This window comes from Canis lupus, chromosome 5 (genome assembly GCF_003254725.2).
Source record: "Canis lupus dingo isolate Sandy chromosome 5, ASM325472v2, whole genome shotgun sequence".
In the NCBI taxonomy this organism is placed as follows: Eukaryota; Metazoa; Chordata; class Mammalia; order Carnivora; family Canidae; genus Canis; species Canis lupus.
This window is the reverse complement of record NC_064247.1, coordinates 64757413-64773892: the sequence shown is the minus strand read 5'-3', so window position 1 is coordinate 64773892 and position 16480 is coordinate 64757413. Positions and strand designations below refer to the sequence as shown.

The following is a 16480-nucleotide window of genomic DNA, read 5'->3' as shown; positions in this document are numbered from 1 at the left end:
CTGGAGCTGTGCCCCGCCTGCCCACAGCTGCAGCTCACTTACCCGTAGCCAGCCAGGAAGCCAAGGCTGGGTGGGCTGACCTTGTCACTGAAGATGACCATGGGCAGCAGGTTGCACTCGGCCTGGCAATCCTGCAGCTCGATGACCCACCACTCAAGGAAGCCAGCGGCCCCTGAGCCCACGCGCTCCCTCCGCAGCTGGATGCGCACGCCTAGGTAGTCGGCCTCCTCGTCTGGGGCAGAGCCAGAGTTGGTGAGGCCACCACCCTCTCCCTGGGCTAAGGGCCACCGCCCCCCAACCCCAACACACTCACTGGGCTGCAGCTGCTTCACTGGGTTGGCTTCAGGCCCATTAGGGGCACGGATGTACTTGGGAAAGAGGTGGGGGATGACCCTGAAGGGACAAGGCCCACCGTTTAGGCCCAGCCTTCCTCTCAGCCCCTCCCTCCCCCGGGGCCCTAACTCACACGGACTGGTCCGAGGTGCCCTCAAGCAGGCTGGCCAGCTGCCGCCGCTCAGTGCTATTTGGGGCCCAGTCCAGGGTGTGCTTCTCATTGGTGTACTCCACGGTGCCGCCCTTGGCCAGGTCCCTATAGGCCAGGGCACAGCATGAGCCACTGAGGGCAATGTGCCACCCAGGTCCTGCCCAAGCCCAGGACGCACCTCTGGAAGTTCCAGGTGAAGCGCAGGGTGATGTCAGCTGTACCATTGTATAGCTCCCGCTTCATCTGGGCCCGGCTGGGTGGGCTGATGCGCCACAGTGCCCCTGAACTGCCCTCGATCTGTGCCGTGACGATGTCCTCGGGGCTGTACTGGCTGATGAACTGCATGGCCAACTGGACCCAGGATGGCACTTGAGCGAGGTGCACCTAAGTGCCCCCATTCCCCCAGCAGCTGCAGGGTGGGGCCCACTCACCGGGTTAGGGTCAAACTGTCTGGACAGCTCCTCATAGGCCTGCTGTGTGAACGGCACGATGGACGGCTGCTGGGCACTCATGGTAAAGAGGGGCTGTGGGGGATAGCAGGATGTATGACCATGATGGGACAAAGGACCTCTCAAACCCCTGGTGGCCAGTGCCTAGGTAGGACCCCAGGAAGGTGAGTGGGGTGGAGTCTGCAGCCAGCAGCCCCTCTTCCCCTGCTGGAGCAAACTGGTGACTCACCTCATAGCCACCCAGCTTAAGGGTGACAGTAACATCGATGGGCTGGTTGACGACACCAACCACAGAGCGTACCAGGGACATGAAAAGCAACGGGAACCAGATGATAGCCACGAGGAACAGGATGATGAGACCGCCCATGCCGTACTTGACAATCTTCTTCTTCTTCTGCCCCTTCGGCTGGGGATATTTCTGGGGGGTGGGACAGGGGTAAAGGGCTCAGTGCTGCCTGCTTCCCCTCGCCCTGTTGCTCCTGGGGCTCACCAGGGTCCCAGGAAGCCAAACCTCAGTGCATCAGAGTGCAGTGCAGAACTATGGCACTTGAGATGGCATGGAGTAGAACCCAGAAATAAACCCGCATGCTGAGTGGCGCCAGAATAGTCTGTTCAACAACAGTGTAGAACAATGGGATGTCCACATGCCAAAAAAAAGCAGGACCCATATTATCTAAGACCTCAGTACAACTCTTAGGGCAAAGCTTCCTTATTGTGGATTTGACGAAAGATTCTCAGATCTAACTGGAAGGCATGAGCAACGAAAGAAAAAACCCTGTACGTTATAAAAAATGAGACTTCTATGCTTCAAAAGGTAGGATGCTCATAGTTAATTCTGACTTGGTTTCATTTCATGCCATGGTCTCAGGCTCGTGGGATTGAGCCTGTATCAGGCTCCATGCTCAGCAAGGAGTCTGCTACTCTCTCCCTCTACCCCTGCCCCCTGCTTGTGTTCTGTTTCTCTATTTTTTTTTTAAAGATTTTATTTATTCATGAGACACACACAGAGAGAGAGGGATGCAGAGACACAGGCAGAGGGAGAAGCAGGCTCCACGCAGGGAGCCCGACGTGGGACTCGATCCCAGGTCTCCAGGATCACGCCCTGGGCCGAAGGCAGGCGCCAAACCGCTGAGCCATCCAGGGATCCCCTATGTTTCTCTCTCTAAATAAATGTCTTAAAAAATAACAACAAATTCCAGAGAATTGGGAGAAGCTACCTGAAAATCCTATTTGGTAAGCATATAGAGTCCAGAATGCAGAAAGAATTCTTGACAACTCAACAATAAGAGGACAAGCAACCCAACGACAAAAGGAGCAAAGAAAAGGCCGACAAGCACAAGGAAAAAAGTGTCACCATCGTTCACCACTGGAGAAACCCCATGGAGTGACTACCACAGAGTCCCAAGCGCTGGTGGTAACTGGGGGGGGGGAGGTTGGGGGGGGCAGTCGCTGGCGACAGCAGAGGCCAAACCAGGAGCTGCCCCCTGACCCTTCCACCCCGCTGTGGGTGTGCACAGCAGTGGGTGTTGGAATAAACAGGATGAACCAACCTGCCATCCCTTGCTATTTGGAATAGCTGGATAAACGAAAGGTGGGGACAATCACAGGAAGGAATGCTACTCAAGCCATGAAACCCCAAATTCTGACATAGACCACACAGACAAGCCTTGAAACTACAGACGCCAGACCTGGGCCACGTGATGTATGACTGAGTGTACAGTAACTGTCCAGAACAGGCAAAGCTGTGCAGAGTTGGTGGGGCTGCCAAAGGCAATGAAAGTGGTGGCAACGGGGGTCTTTGAGGAGCATGAGCGTGCTGTAGACCTGCCTGGTGACAGCTGCCAGCTCTGTGACTCCAAGTCTCCGCAATGTACATATGGACTGGGGCGGGGGGGTGGGGGGGGTCCCACTGAAGCCACTCCCACAGCAGAAAACTCAGCTGACATTCGGTACCCCCATGTCCCAGTCCTCATGCCCATGACCCAAGTGGCCAGGCCTCCTGGGCCTGCCCTGCCAGCTGCCTGTCCTCTCCCGAGCTGACCCACATACTCGGGACTGCCAGCACTGCATGGCTCTCATGTAGCCCATTTGCTCCACTCCCTGAGCCCAGGCACCTTCTCAGTCTCACGGCTGCACTTGATGATGAAGATGTTGGCGTAGATGTCCTCCACACACATCCAGCTGGACAGGGACAGCGTGGTGTCTGTCCATACCCAGTCCATCACGGCCCGCAGCTCCACCAGGAATGGCACAAGCCGGAACCTGCCCGAGGTGGAGCACCCGTCAGGAGGGCCTGGTAGAGGCAGCTTGGCTCCTTGAGCCCCATGTGAGCCCACACTCACCCCTGGAAGAGGAAGAGGTTCAGGTGATTGTACTTCTTGGTGAGGAAGTTGCCAAGGATACGGGTCGGATAGCCACAGCGGATCTGGTAGGCAGACAGGGAGAAGTAGATGCACTTCACGAAGTACCACAGCTGAGCCACCGCGTTCTGGTTGAACATCCTGTAGGGGACAGGAAGGTCGGGTCAGGGCACCCTGCCCAAGGCTGGAACCCCAAGGTCCCTGGGGACCCAGCCCCAGCGTGGCCAGAAACCCACCTCTCGGTGACAGCGGGCAGAATAAAGAACATCCAGAGGTGGATGGCCAGCACCAGGACAACCTGGAAGGCCAGCTTGCCCAGCACGGTCTTGCGGAGGTAGAGGGCACGGTCAATGACCATGGTGCTGAACTGGATGAGCAGCATGACCAGGAAGGCCTCCGGCACCTGGTCGTCCGACAGCGAGGATGTGATGTCTGTGGCTGCCGAGTGTTTCTGTGCCGGGAGAGCAGGGGTCAGGGGGCAGTAGGAGATAGGCAGCGGGGTGGCCACCAGGCTCTGTGCTCACCCCAAAGGCCCAGAAGCCGAAGATGATGATGATGAAGTCGACCACATCAGCCAGAAACATGAGCGCGTAGACATCGGTGGCTGCACGGTACTTGGTGTGCAAGATGTCATCGAAGAAGCGCCGCAGGGGCCGGTACATGCTCTGGGCCCTGTGGGTGAGGGCAGGGTGCAGGGGGCTCAGGGCCTGCCACAGCTCCTCCCACTCGCCCTCGCCCAGGAGCAGCTGCCAGTCACTCACACGGCCAGGCAGAAGGTCTGCAGTCGGAGCCCCATGGCTGTCATTCTTTCCCGGGGGCGACTCCACTTCTCTCTGCGGGAGGCCACCACCACACCTTCTGCAGGGATTAGCTGCTGCTGACCAGAGCCCAGGGGGTGCTGGGCCAGTTCAGACTCCTGATTACCCCAAGACACCCCCAAGGGCTGGCATCGCCCCATTTCAGACCAGCAGGCTGAGCACGGCGACCTCCCTGGGTCACTGGCAGTGGGCCAGCTGGGGCCATGTCACCTGGACACACAGGGTATGCCTGGGAACACAGCTGGGGGCATCGGCTCTGCAGGGGACCCAGGGGGGCAAGAGGTGGCTATGGATGGACAGGGCTGTCATACCAGTGGCTGTGGGTTGTACAGGCTCTGTGGTCTCCCTCCGCCTCTTCCTGAAACGCAGGCTGATACGCTTTATGTCTCGGGGCTTGAGCTCCACAGGAGGCTCTGGGGGCCCATCCCCTGCTTCTGCCTGGATGTGGTCCTGGGTGAGGGCCCCGGCCACCACTGGCTCGCCCTGGGGCCCTGTGCCTTCCTCAGTCTGGGGTTCCAGTGGTGCCTGTTCCTCCTCGGTCCCTTTCTTCTCACTTCCACGGTCATGCTCCTTGGACAGCGGGTCCTCCTCATGATCCCAGAGACCATAGCACTGCAGAAGGAGGGAGGGAGCTGAAGAGGCTGGCATGGTACACCGGGCAGTGCTCAGGCCAGGCTCACCCTGGAACCCACGACCTCCAGCCTTGCCTCTTGGAGCCAGGCAGCCAGTGGGTGAGGTGTGAACTGGGAGTTTCCTGCCCGCTGGCTGCCGGCCCAGGGGACTCACCAGCAGCTGGGAGCGGTGGAAGAAGAGGGCCATGAGCTGCACCAGGTCATACTTTATGTAGCTGTCTGTCTTCTCCACACCCAGGATGCGCGGTGGGAAGTACGGCTTGTTCTCGTAGCGCCGGAGCACTGTGTGTGTGTTCCAGGGGAAGAAGCCAAACTGGAACAGGTACTTGGTGACCACAGACACCTGTGGGGGAAGAAACTCAGCATAGGGGGGGGCCAGGCCCCGATCCCTCCCGCTCCAGCCGTGGCCTACCTCGGTGAAGATGATGGCCGTCATCCAGAAGCGCTTGCTGGGCCTGGGGATGGACAGCATGGCCCACAGGAAGACGAGCACAGGCAGCACCAGGGATGTGGCTGAGGCAGTGACCATGTGGTTGAGGATGATGATGAAGTAGCAGAGCAGTTCTGAGTGGGCAGCCACACACTGGTATGCGGCCTGCAGCAGCCTCAGTGCCCGGCCCTGCCCTGCTTCAAACAGCTCGGCCTCCTCCAGCTCCTGGATGCGGAGGTGCCTGCAGGGAGCCATGGCCAGGCCCCTTTCACCACCAGGCCTGACTCCAAGGTGGTGCCACCCCTTCCTGCTGGGGGTGGCCCTGAGGCTGGTGCCTGTGGCCCACCCACCACCTGGCCCTCACCCCTGACCTGCTGAGGAGCAGCTCACTGGCTGTGCGCATCCGGGTAGGAGTGCCAGCAGGAAGCTCCCGAGAGCCGTGTAGGGAAGCCCCAGGCTCAGTGGCCACCTCCTCGCTGCTGCTGCTGCGGGTGTGGTAGCCGGTGCTCAGGGGGCTGCCAGTGTCCTCTGTCGCAGTGCTCAGCGGCTCCTCAGCCCCCAGCCCACTAGGGGAGGCAAGGCTGGTCACAGAAGCAGCCTGTGCTCTGCTCTCCAGGCTCTTGGGCTGGAGGGGCGTCAAGATACCTGGCGGAGCAGGCCATGTACCTCCCGGCTGCCTCCTGAGCCCTGCCAGCTCACACCTACCTTGATGCTGTACTTGGTGCATCTCGGACCCCCAAGGGGACTGCGGGGGCCGCCTCGGCTTCACCAGTGTAGAGCTGGTCCAGCAAGCTCCGGTGCACCTCTCTGCCCTGAAGGGCACCAAGGGGGCTCAGGGCAGCAGGTTCCCAATTGGGGGGGGGTCCCTGGGGACACGGGGGGTGGGTTGCACACTCACCTCAACCAGCGCCTGTGTGTACAGGTAGCGCTCGGCGCGCAGCACGTCACTCATGGCGCGGTGGTGCCGTGTGAAGGTGTGCAGCCAGTCTGTCAGCCCATCTACCAGCGCTTGGCCCAGCACCCACAGAAACTGCACAGTGCTCAGCACTCGCTGCATCACGTGGCTGCGGCCTGCAGGGCAGGCAGGAGGTGGGATGCTGTAGAGGCTGCCAGTGGGAGGCCCCCCCACGCCCCTAACCTCCAGGCTCTGGGGCACACGCACCAGCCACCACCTCGTCTGGGCCATCCGCTGGCTCTGCCTCCTGTCCCGGGCCGCCTCCTGGGCACAGGAGTGCTGGTCAGCCCTGCGCCCTGCACCCCGCGTGCCCCACCCTGCCCCCACCCCACATGCAGCCAGACTCACCCGTGGGCAACTGCCCTGTCTGGTCCTGCCTCGCCTGCTCCTCCCGCTGCTGCCTCAGCACTGTCTGCGCATTGGTCACCCATGCCTGGTACGCCATCTGTGGACCAGGTCCTTGGATTAATGCCCTGCCTCCCTGGACAGCAGTTCCTATTCAGCCCACCTGTGAGCTCCAAGGAGGTGCCTGGGATCAGGCCACCACTGGGGACCTTCTGCTGGCTCCCTGCTCCAGAGCAGGAAACAGGTCCTATGGGACCATGGCGGGAAGGCAGGACACAGAGCCAGCCTGCGCACGGTTGTCACTGAGAACTGAGGACCCAGAGACAGCCAGGAGGCTCCCGGCCCCTTTTTGCAGCAAACATGCATGACCCTTCCGCTAGGCCAGGCTGCTGGCAGCCACTCAGACCTGGATGGTCAGCATGTTGACCTTGGGAGGGACTGGACAGAGGGGCATGTAGCTGCCCATGACCTGTACCTCCTACAGCCCATCTGACTGGAGACTCTGCGGGTTTGAATGGACCTGGACGGGCTGGCCAGAGGATCTCTCCTCCCCACAGTTGGTTGTGTAGGCTCAGGTGCCCATGGACAGTGGAAGGCAGGCAAGGGACCCTCCCACCTCACCTGAAAGGCACTCTGTGCTGACGGCCTGGGGTCCTCGGGCAGGGCCTCCTCCTCCTCCTCACTATCCGACTCAAATAGGAAGTAGTCCCCAGAGTGGATGACTGCAGGCAGGGTGGGGCTGAGGGCCATCCTCCCCCAGGGGCCCCCACAACCCAGAGGCAGAGGCCCACGTGCCCCCCTCCCCCCTAGGGATAGCCACAGGGGCTGGAGGCAGAGAGCAGCCTGTGCAGGCTGGGGTCAGCTGGCAGGAGAGGCCAGAGCAGAGACATGAGACCAGGCAGGACCAGGCAGGACAAGAGGCACACAAGGGCCAGGCTGGGGATCAGCGCTAGACAGACTTCTGAGAGTCCAAACGGGAGGAGAGCACAGAGCCTGCTGTGGGGACCTGGTTAAGTTGAGGCTCAGCCCCTTATTACTGCAGGGCTGGGGTGAGAGCCCATCAAGCAGGGAGCACAGCCAGAGATGGGGAAAGGCCAGAGAGCACAGCCAGAGGTGGACACATGGCGGGATCCCTTGCTCAGAAGGCAGACAGAAGCCAAGAAAGGAGAGGCCTGGGCACAGCAGCCCCAAGAGGGTGGTCATAGCAGGCCAGGCTGGGGTGGTACCTGTGGCGTGGTCCAGCCAGGGCCGCCACCACTGTCTCCGTGGCAGGGAGGAGCCCCCTGGACTGCCAGGCCCTGTGGAGGGGCAGGGCGGACATGAGCCAGCAGAGAGGTATGGAGAGGGCGAGGGCAGCCCCCGATGGGGACCACCTGTGTGCTGATGGAGGGACCTCCTGGTGCTGTGGGGAGGAGAGGACAGGCCACAAGTGCAGACAGACAGTGGCAGGCTGGCCACATGGCCTGCAGGGACACAGTGACCACAAGGCACAGGACAGGTAGGTGGAAGGCCTGTGGAACAGCACGTGGCACGGACAGGAGCAGAGTCCAGCGGGCACGGACACACCAGGTCACCAGAGCCCTTCCAGCCCCGCCTGCTCACCTGGCTCCTGGGTGGGGTCTGGGGTGTCCTGGGGTCGGCTGCGGCCCGCTCGGCTCTGCCTGTGCTTCTCTTGCTTGGCACGGATGCGCTCCATCCTGGGGGGTGGGGATGAGGGGGTGGCTCTGAGCACCGAGTAATCAGGAGAGCTCGGGGTGCCCCCCGCCCCAGATGGCACCTACTGTCTTTTCAGCTGGGCCAGGGACTTCTCCTCGGCCTTACGGTGGAGATCGATGCTTTTGAAGTTGGCAGCATTGTACAGCGCGAAGCCCCTGTAGGGAGGCAGTGTCACCCTGGGGACACTTAGCTCCAGCTCCATGGCTCCCCACACCTCTGGGCTCAGCCTCAAATCAATACCCGCCCTTGCCATGTGCTGGGCTCAGGAGGAGAAGACTCCTCCTGCCACCTCTGGTCTCATGGAGGGTGAAACCATGCAAATACAGGGGTGTCCACAGTTGGCAGCCAGTCCCCAGGGAATAGGAGCCCAAGGAGGGCGAGAGAGGGAGGCCGTCCAGCGGCCACGCACCCACAGGCCGGAGTCAGGGCAAAAGTGAGCTGAACTGCCAGCCAGTGGCAGAGCTTCAGGGCCCGAGGAGGTACCCTGAGTGACATGCGGTGATGGAACAGTGACACGTGACCCAGGGGGTGTGAGGCCCAGGGCTGACCTGGAGGCCTGCAAGGCGGTGGCCTGGAGCTCGGCGCTGACATGCAGGAAGTAGCGGCTGAGGAAGACGCGCCGCTGCAGCAGAAGGAACAGGAAGCAGATGCTGTCCCAGAGCACACCGGCCTCTTCCACGGGCAGCAGGCAATCCCGGTCCCTGCTCAGCATCTCCTTGGCTGCAGGATGGATGCCGGCACAGGTCAGGCTCAGGGGACAGGGCCCCAGAAGCAGTGTCCCCGAGCCCAGCCCATAGCGCACCCCCGGCCCACTCACGATCATAGTAGCCTTTGACGGTGCACACGAGGCTGAAAAGCTGGATAACCCAGCAGAAGTTGCTCTGCATTTGCTCCACAAAAACGCAGGACAGGAGCTAGGGCAGGAAGAAGATCAGCCTGGGCCCAGTGGGGTGGGCAGTGGGGGGCAGGGGGTGAGGCGGGGGTGCCGGGCTCACCGAGAGCATGTTCTTAGAGATGATGACAGTGACGTTGTAGAGAATGAGGCAGTCCCACAGCACGAGGCGGGTGCGTGTGTGCTTCTGTAATAGGCTGGTGCCGAAGAGCAGCAGATAGAAACAGGCCAACAGGTAGCCCAGCCCGAAGACGCTGACGCGGGTGGCTCCCGTGACAAATACCACTACCAGCACCAGCCAGAAGAGGTAGCGGAAGACAGCCACCTTCAGCATGTCGAGGTAGGACCTGCCAGACGGGGCATTACTGCAAGGGCCGGGCCACCCCACTCCCTCCGGGTGGCACCCATGGATCGAGCCCCTGCTGCCAGGGCAGCGTCCGGCCCTTGTCCTGGCCACCGGCCTGTCCCCGGCTTGCCTGTCTGGCACACAGAGGAGCCGCTGATGCAGCCCTGGTGAGCCCCAGCCCTGAGCACGCTCTGCAGGCCGGCCACGCCTGGACCCACCTGCAGTAGATGAAGTTGGGCACGGCGTTGGGCTCACCCAATGGCAGCTCCAGGCAGTCAGTGTTGACGCCGGCCATGTGCTGCCATTCCTCCGTGCGCTCAGCCGAGAACACCTGCCACTGCTGGGAGGCGCAGAGCAGGAGCAGGAAGTCGCCTGCAGACACAGAGGAGACCACTGGCCACACGGGGCACAACGCACAGCAGGGCAAGGTGGGAGAGAAGCACTACTGTGTGTCTGTGGGGGCTAGCCATATGAGTTATGTGAGGTCTACACGTGAGCAGACACTGGGGGACATGCCTGTCTTTGGGGATGTTTTACATGGACATCTGTGTGTACATGTCTCACCACACCATGTACACATCACTAGGCATACCTGCACCCACCCCACCGCACCCCTGCATACACACCTGTGTCCATGCAAGGGTTCCTACAGGTGTCCACCCCTGTGCACACACTAGCGGGCAGAGGCAGGTCTGTATGGCTGTCTCAGGGGAGGCCCCTGGAGGACTGGACACCATCATGGGACAAAGCCTCTCTGGGGAACTACAGGGTGTGCTAGCCAGCGAGGCCTAGACAATGTGCCCCTCCCCGTGCGAACCCTCCATGCCCTCTGGTGAGGTTGGAAGGGGGTGCATGGGGCGCCCAGCCACAGACACTCACTGATGAGGTTGGTGGAATTGGGGGTTCTGAAGAAGTCGGGCAGGTACAGCCACTTGATGAGTGCTGAGTTCATGGGGATGGCCTGGCTCCAGCGCCACGGGTAGTCTGTGGGTGCAGAGTATGCATTAGGACTGCAGCTGTGCTGTCCCCACCTGCAGGCCTGCAGTCTCCAGGTCTATACGCCTCATTCTTGCATGAACGTGAGCGTTCACAGGGCCTCTGAAACACCGCATCTCTTGCTTGGACTCTTGGGAGCACTCAGGGCTGAGATTCTAGCACCTTCCTCAGGTATCAACGGGCCCAGGCCCCAGGGTAGGAATGGATGGGCAGGCCTGCCGGGGGTGGACACAGCACAGAGGGCCCCAAATGAGGCTCCATTACGTGCCTACCAAAACAGCCAAGACAAGATACAGAGAAAGACAAGGCAGTGGTGAGAACGCAGAAAAATCAGGTCCCACATCCATCGCCAGTAGGAATGTAAAATGGGACCATGCGCGTGAATCCTCAAAAAAGTGAGAACTAGGGATCCCTGGGTGGCGCAACGGTTTAGCGCCTGCCTTTGGCCCAGGGCGCGATCCTGGAGACCCGGGATGGAGTCCCGTGTCGGGCTCCCGGTGCATGGAGCCTGCTTCTCCCTCTGCCTATGTCTCTGCCTCTCTCTCTCTCTCTCTGTGACTATCATAAATGAATAAAAATAATTAAAAAATAATTTAAAAAAAAAAGTGAGAACTACAGCCACACACAACCCCATTCCCGGACGCTCCCAACAATGTCCCTCCAGAAAGCCCCCACACCTCCCAGGGCCCAGAGAGGACACTCGTCAACAGGGAAAGAGCACCAAGTGCCAAGGGACATGGCAGCCCCTGGGCACCCTGGGGACAACTGTAGTTCCGTGACGTCAGGGACAGACGACTGTGGCTGCCCGGGCCAAGGGGGCTGCAGGCTCCAAAGGGCCTGCACAACACCAAGCTGGGAAGCTCCACACGCTCATCAGAACCTGGAGAATGAATGTGTCCTGGACACTGGGGACCCAGGATGGGCCCAGACTGCAGGTTGACTTGGACGGCCCGCATGTGACAGACTTTCTCACTGCGGGGAGGGGCAGAGACAACCCAAGCAACCTCGAAAAATGGTTCTGCCTGAAGATAGGCACCCAGGGCAGCAAGCAACCCAGGCCCAGATATTGCTTCTACCCTGTAGCCTGCAGGGAAAGGGAGGACGCCCAGGCAGCGCAAAGGGGGAGGCTGTAGTGAGGGTGTGCTCAGGGGCAGGGAGCGTGTGCCCAGACAGCAGCGGGCCTGGAGTGGAACCTGAAGCAGAAGCACCCAGAGTCCACACAGATACAAATAAGCATGTGGACACATCAGCGGGACAAAGGGCAGTGCTTCCGGTCAGATGGTGCCCACCAGGACACCTAAGAGAACCCAGAAACCACCAGCAGGAAACCAAGGGAATGATCCCCACACACAGGACCCTCCGGAGGTTGGAATCAGCCTGAGGGGTCCAGGAGGAACAGCAGAGCCTCAGGGAGACCCCTCAGCTATCCCTGTACCCAGTGACAGAGATCAGCCCTGCGTAGGCAGAACCGGACACTTCATGCCTGCGGCCTTCTCGCCTGAAGAGTGTCATCCCCTGGTCTAACACCAGACTGCACTCCTCGAGGTCACAGCGCATGGCTCCTCAAAAGTTGCAAGGTTCTAAAAGGCCCACAGGGGGATCCCTGAGTGGCGCAGCGGTTTAGCGCCTGCCTTTGGCCCAGGGCGCGATCCTGGAGACCCGGGATCGAATCCCACATCGGGCTCCCGGTGCATGGAGCCTGCTTCTCCCTCTGCCTGTGTCTCTGCCTCTCTCTCTCTCTCTCTGTGACTATCATAAATAAATAAAAATTAAAAATAAATAAATAAATAAATAAAAATAAAAAATAAAAAAAAAATAAAAGGCCCACAGGGAGCTGACCCAATGCGGAGGAGCAAGCCGGCAGCGAGGCCCCGGCAAGAGGCCGCATCACAGGCCAACATCAGGGGAGCTGGGCAGAGGGCATCTGGGAAGATTCTACTTTTGCAATTCTGTGAGTCTACATGAAAAGTTAAAAACGAGCAAACCACGCAGGCGTGAAGGATGGACGCAAGGACAGAGTCTCGAACGTGTCTGGCTCAAGATCTGGGCTCAACATTCAGGAAAAGGCAGAGCCAGAAATGGTCCTATCGGCAGTTGCTATGTAGGGCAGGGATCAGATCTGGGGTGCGAACACTCCCCTCTGACTCACCCACGGCCTCACAGGTGAAGCCTCGGTGGGCCAGACTCTCAGACATGTGGATGGAACAACACCGCGGCGGTGGAACACGCCGAGGGGGAGGGGCCCACCCATCTGACAACAGACCCGCCAACTAAGTTCACCACCGACACAGAACGTCCATCTGTCTGAGGAGTCCTGCCAGAGGCCCACTCAGGAGTCAGTGGAGGCAGACACCACACACACGGATGGCACGCTGAGCACAGCTCCTCTATGGGGGAACGGCTGGGGACACCGTAGGGCCAGGCGCACCCCTGCACTCCCCAGTTGTGGGCCACGCCAAGTATACTGTACAGCCATGTGCTGCACCTGCTGAAGTAGCAATAGCCTTGGCAGACCCACATCCAGGGCTTTCTACAAACCCACAAGCCCAAGCCAGAGGGGACAAGAGCAGAGCACAGCCAGGGGCAGAGAGCCCCCGGGGGCACCCCCAGAGGACAAGGCCAGGTCTCAGAACCGTGCAGGATGGACTGTGGCATGTGGCCCCAGCCCTAGGCACCCACCCTCGGGGGTGCTGGCCTTGGAGCCTCTCACATGGCCCCTGACAAGGGCATGGCTGTTCCTGGCACTCTACCTCAACTTTTCTGATTAAGATTTTCGAAATAGAGTATCTTCTACAAAAATGAACGAATGCAAAGGAATAAGAGGGGAGCCAGCACCGATCCCCCTCCCACCGGCCAGGGATGCTGCAGCTGCAGGGCCTATGGAGAGGAGCCCAGGACACACTCGGGTCGGGCTGGGGCTACAGAATCCTCATGTGCTTGCCCACGGCCACAGCCCGGCACGCCCCGCTCCGTCGGTGCCTGCCGCCGCTCACCGATGCACAGGGCCGGGGGGATGCCCAGGCACAGCAGGTACTGGTACAGCAAGAACAGGGACAGGAAGAGACAGTAGTTGGGCCAGAGGCGGGCGATGGCTGCACGGCGCCGCCGTGTGAGGATGGCCACCAGCCAGCAGCCGTGCAGGATGACCATGAAGTTCATGCGCTGCCCAATCACGTTCACGGCCATCAGGAAGCATATCTGGAGGCAGCAGAGGACGGGGAAGCACAGTGAGCTGCTGGCATGGACCTCTGGGCCCTGCTTCTGGGCAAGCTGGCTCAGAAAGCCACGAGCATGCGGGCAGGTTCAGAGCAGAGTGGGGGCAGCAGCCCAGGCTCACCCCAGCCCTCACTGTCCTCTCAGAGGCACAGACAGGCGGGATGGGGGTTCACCACATAGGAGAGCCATAGCTCAGAGGAGTCCCAGTGCAGGGGAGACTCCAACCCCGTCTCTAGCCAGGATCCCAGCCGCCCCCATTCCTGTCTCTCCCAGGGCCTGCCAACTAAGCCCAGGAGGTGCCTAGTGTTCCCCCACTGCCCTGGTGCCCCCTTGCCCTAGTGCCCTAGTGCCCTAGTGCAGGGCCTTTGCTGCACATTGTGGATGTGCAGCCAAGGCCCCGCAGAAGGTGACACGGACCCCCCAGTCCTGCCCAGGGAAGGGGCGACGGCTGATGCAGAGCCTCACCTCTAGCCCAAATTTGTAGAAAAAGAAGTTGACAAAGTACTTGAGGCAGCTGAGCAGGTCCTGGTCCAGCCGCTGGCGGGTGCCGTCGGCACAGACGGCCTGGGCGGGCAGTGGGGCCAGCTGGTGCTGCCGACGGTGGTGCTCCTGACGCCGGTAGACGATGGCCTCGAACACCAGCAGCAACAGGACCTGCAGGTGGTTCTGAGGGGGCAGGCACTGTCATGCTCTGCCAGCCTCACCTGCCCTGGCCCCGCAACCCCATGGCCCTCACTCACCTGGATGTAGCCTAGGTTTGGGAAGCCCTTCCGCACCCCAAACCAGTTGGCAGGGTCAACGGGCCCACGGTATAGCAAGGACTGCTTGATCTCCATCTTCTGCAGGTTGGTGCTGTTGGGGAGGGGCTGGGGAAGGGGAGAGTCAGCACCTGTTCCCACAGGGCAGGGCGAGGGGGGCAGGCACCAATCCGGGGAACCGGGGAGCTAGACATTGACCCCAGGGACCAGGGGGCCGGACACCAACCTGAGGGACTGCCCACCCCCCACCAGGGACACATGTGGCCATCAGCCTTGGACCCAACCTTAATGGGGAGGGGACGAGGTGGCCACAGGCAGGGACTTGGGGGGTGAAGACAGGGGGGTCTCCCTGCGTCTGTCCCCAGAGCCATCACCATGGACCCAAGGTGTGGCAGGCAGGGCGAGGGCCCCACATGGCCGTACCTCGGTGCAGTTGCTGGAGTACTCGTGCGGGCTTACGACCTTGAGCTGGTACAGCATCTTGCACACGATGATGATGCAGGTCCACACAGTGGACAGGCAGGAGGCCATGGGCCGGAAGCGGGGGTAGGGCAGCGCGAAGGCCCACAGCACGACCAGCAGCAGGTTCATCACGGACACCTGGGGGTGGTGGGCAGGCTGGGGCAGGCGCAATAGCACCTCCCAGGGACCCCGCCGCCCCAGTACCCGCCTCCGAGCAGCCCTGCAGCACACGAGGGAGGTCTATCCTGTCCTCACCTCCTTCAGGGCCACCCACACAGTGTACAGGGCCACCAGCTTGAGGATGTGCAACTCTAGAAGGCGCCGCAGCAGCACCTGCACACGGGTGAGGACGTCCGAGAAGCCGGAAGCCAGGTCCAGCAGCCGTTCCGCCACCAGGCCCCACTTGTTGGCTGTGGCCAAGGGGGGTTTGTGAGGAAAAGGAGACCAGGACTCCCAGGGCCTGGGGTTCACAGAGGTCAGGGCAGAGGGACCCCACACCTGCCCATCTGACTCACCTTCTGTGACCTGCATGGCCTGGTGGGGGCAGGCGGTGCTCAGCCCGTCCTCCTCCTCCTGCAGCAGCGGGGTCCCACTGACCACATCCTGCCTACGGTGGGCCCCAAGGCATCACTTTCTACCCCATCTCCTGGGGTGGGCTCCATGGCCCCCTCCCATTCCAGCCAACTCCAGGTCGGGTGTAGCCCAGCTGCCGCTCTGTCCCCAAACCCCAGGAGGCTGAGCCCATGGTGTCTAACGGGGGCAGCTGAGGCCTCTGCTCTGCCCTGGTCCTTCCATCCAAACCCACTGGCCTCCGTCCCTCCCTTCTCTGCTAGGGTGCCCTGCACTGGTGCAGAGAAGGGGCACTGTGCAGGCACCCCGGCACCCTGTAGGCCTAGACTGAGTGAAGGGGCCAGCTGCAGGGGGGGGGACACACCTGTGGGCCCACCGTGGGGGGCAGGCACCAGGCGGGGGCACATGCTCCAGGTCCGTGAGCTGCATGAACGGCCGGTGGAAATAGTGCAGCTGCAGGATGCAGGCCAACAGGAAGAAGCCCGGGATCAGGATGCTGGAGAAAAGCTCCGACACGCTGAACTGCTCCAGGCCCAGGTCCCCCAGCCTGGCATGGGGGGCAGCCGTCAGACCAGCAGGCCATGGTGTGCACCCCATACCACCCCCACACCTGCCTGCCCACCCATGACTCACTGTTCGTCAGTGAGGCCCGTCAGGTTGCGCCAGTACATGGGGAAGTCCTGGAACTGGAAAGTGTAGACGGCGATGAGCACCAGCATGGTATAGGCCACCACCAGCCACCAGAACACCTTGAGCAGCTTCCTCCACAGGCTGTAGTAGACCTGCCGGGACAGCACACATGAGGCCCAGCCCGGGGCGGCACCAGCAGCCCCCCATCATCCCCCGGCTCCGTCACCCCCCGGCCCTGGTACCTGGAAGAGGGTGAGGCAGAGCAGGAAAAGGAGCATGTACACGATCTTGTAGACGACGAGGCGGCCGGCGAAGCTGACCACAATGAACATGCCGGCACACACGTAGATCCAGTACTTGGCGTACAGGCCTGTGACCAGCTCCCCCAGGCTCTGCAGCAGCGTCCGTGCCCGTGTTGGCT

General features: G+C 61.2%; 1 protein-coding gene across 4 annotated transcripts in view; it reads right to left on the bottom strand.

Annotated features, from left to right (window-relative positions):
- PIEZO1 (piezo type mechanosensitive ion channel component 1) overlaps positions 1-16480 on the bottom strand; it is a 56164-nt gene that overhangs the window by 547 nt on the left and 39137 nt on the right. The window contains exons 14-50 of one of the 4 annotated variants that reach the window (XM_025427093.3): positions 16302-16480; positions 16063-16211; positions 15794-15976; positions 15375-15466; positions 15115-15269; positions 14821-14997; positions 14380-14505; positions 14105-14305; positions 13417-13621; positions 10307-10411; positions 9646-9799; positions 9185-9428; positions 9007-9103; positions 8738-8909; positions 8255-8344; positions 8076-8170; positions 7700-7771; positions 7095-7195; positions 6477-6573; positions 6336-6392; positions 6072-6244; positions 5879-5985; positions 5545-5739; positions 5156-5414; positions 4898-5086; positions 4423-4723; positions 4055-4151; positions 3818-3965; positions 3530-3744; positions 3276-3434; positions 3048-3195; positions 1163-1351; positions 916-1008; positions 663-835; positions 467-589; positions 314-393; positions 43-232 (exon numbers count right to left, since the gene is read on the bottom strand). In XM_025427093.3, the coding sequence (XP_025282878.3) occupies positions 43-232; positions 314-393; positions 467-589; positions 663-835; positions 916-1008; positions 1163-1351; positions 3048-3195; positions 3276-3434; positions 3530-3744; positions 3818-3965; positions 4055-4151; positions 4423-4723; positions 4898-5086; positions 5156-5414; positions 5545-5739; positions 5879-5985; positions 6072-6244; positions 6336-6392; positions 6477-6573; positions 7095-7195; positions 7700-7771; positions 8076-8170; positions 8255-8344; positions 8738-8909; positions 9007-9103; positions 9185-9428; positions 9646-9799; positions 10307-10411; positions 13417-13621; positions 14105-14305; positions 14380-14505; positions 14821-14997; positions 15115-15269; positions 15375-15466; positions 15794-15976; positions 16063-16211; positions 16302-16480 (5590 nt within the window). The remainder of the gene's footprint in view (positions 1-42; positions 233-313; positions 394-466; positions 590-662; positions 836-915; positions 1009-1162; positions 1352-3047; positions 3196-3275; positions 3435-3529; positions 3745-3817; positions 3966-4054; positions 4152-4422; positions 4724-4897; positions 5087-5155; positions 5415-5544; positions 5740-5878; positions 5986-6071; positions 6245-6335; positions 6393-6476; positions 6574-7094; positions 7196-7699; positions 7772-8075; positions 8171-8254; positions 8345-8737; positions 8910-9006; positions 9104-9184; positions 9429-9645; positions 9800-10306; positions 10412-13416; positions 13622-14104; positions 14306-14379; positions 14506-14820; positions 14998-15114; positions 15270-15374; positions 15467-15793; positions 15977-16062; positions 16212-16301) is intronic. The other 3 variants (XM_035716131.2, XM_035716133.2, XM_035716132.2) reach the window with 3 other exon arrangements.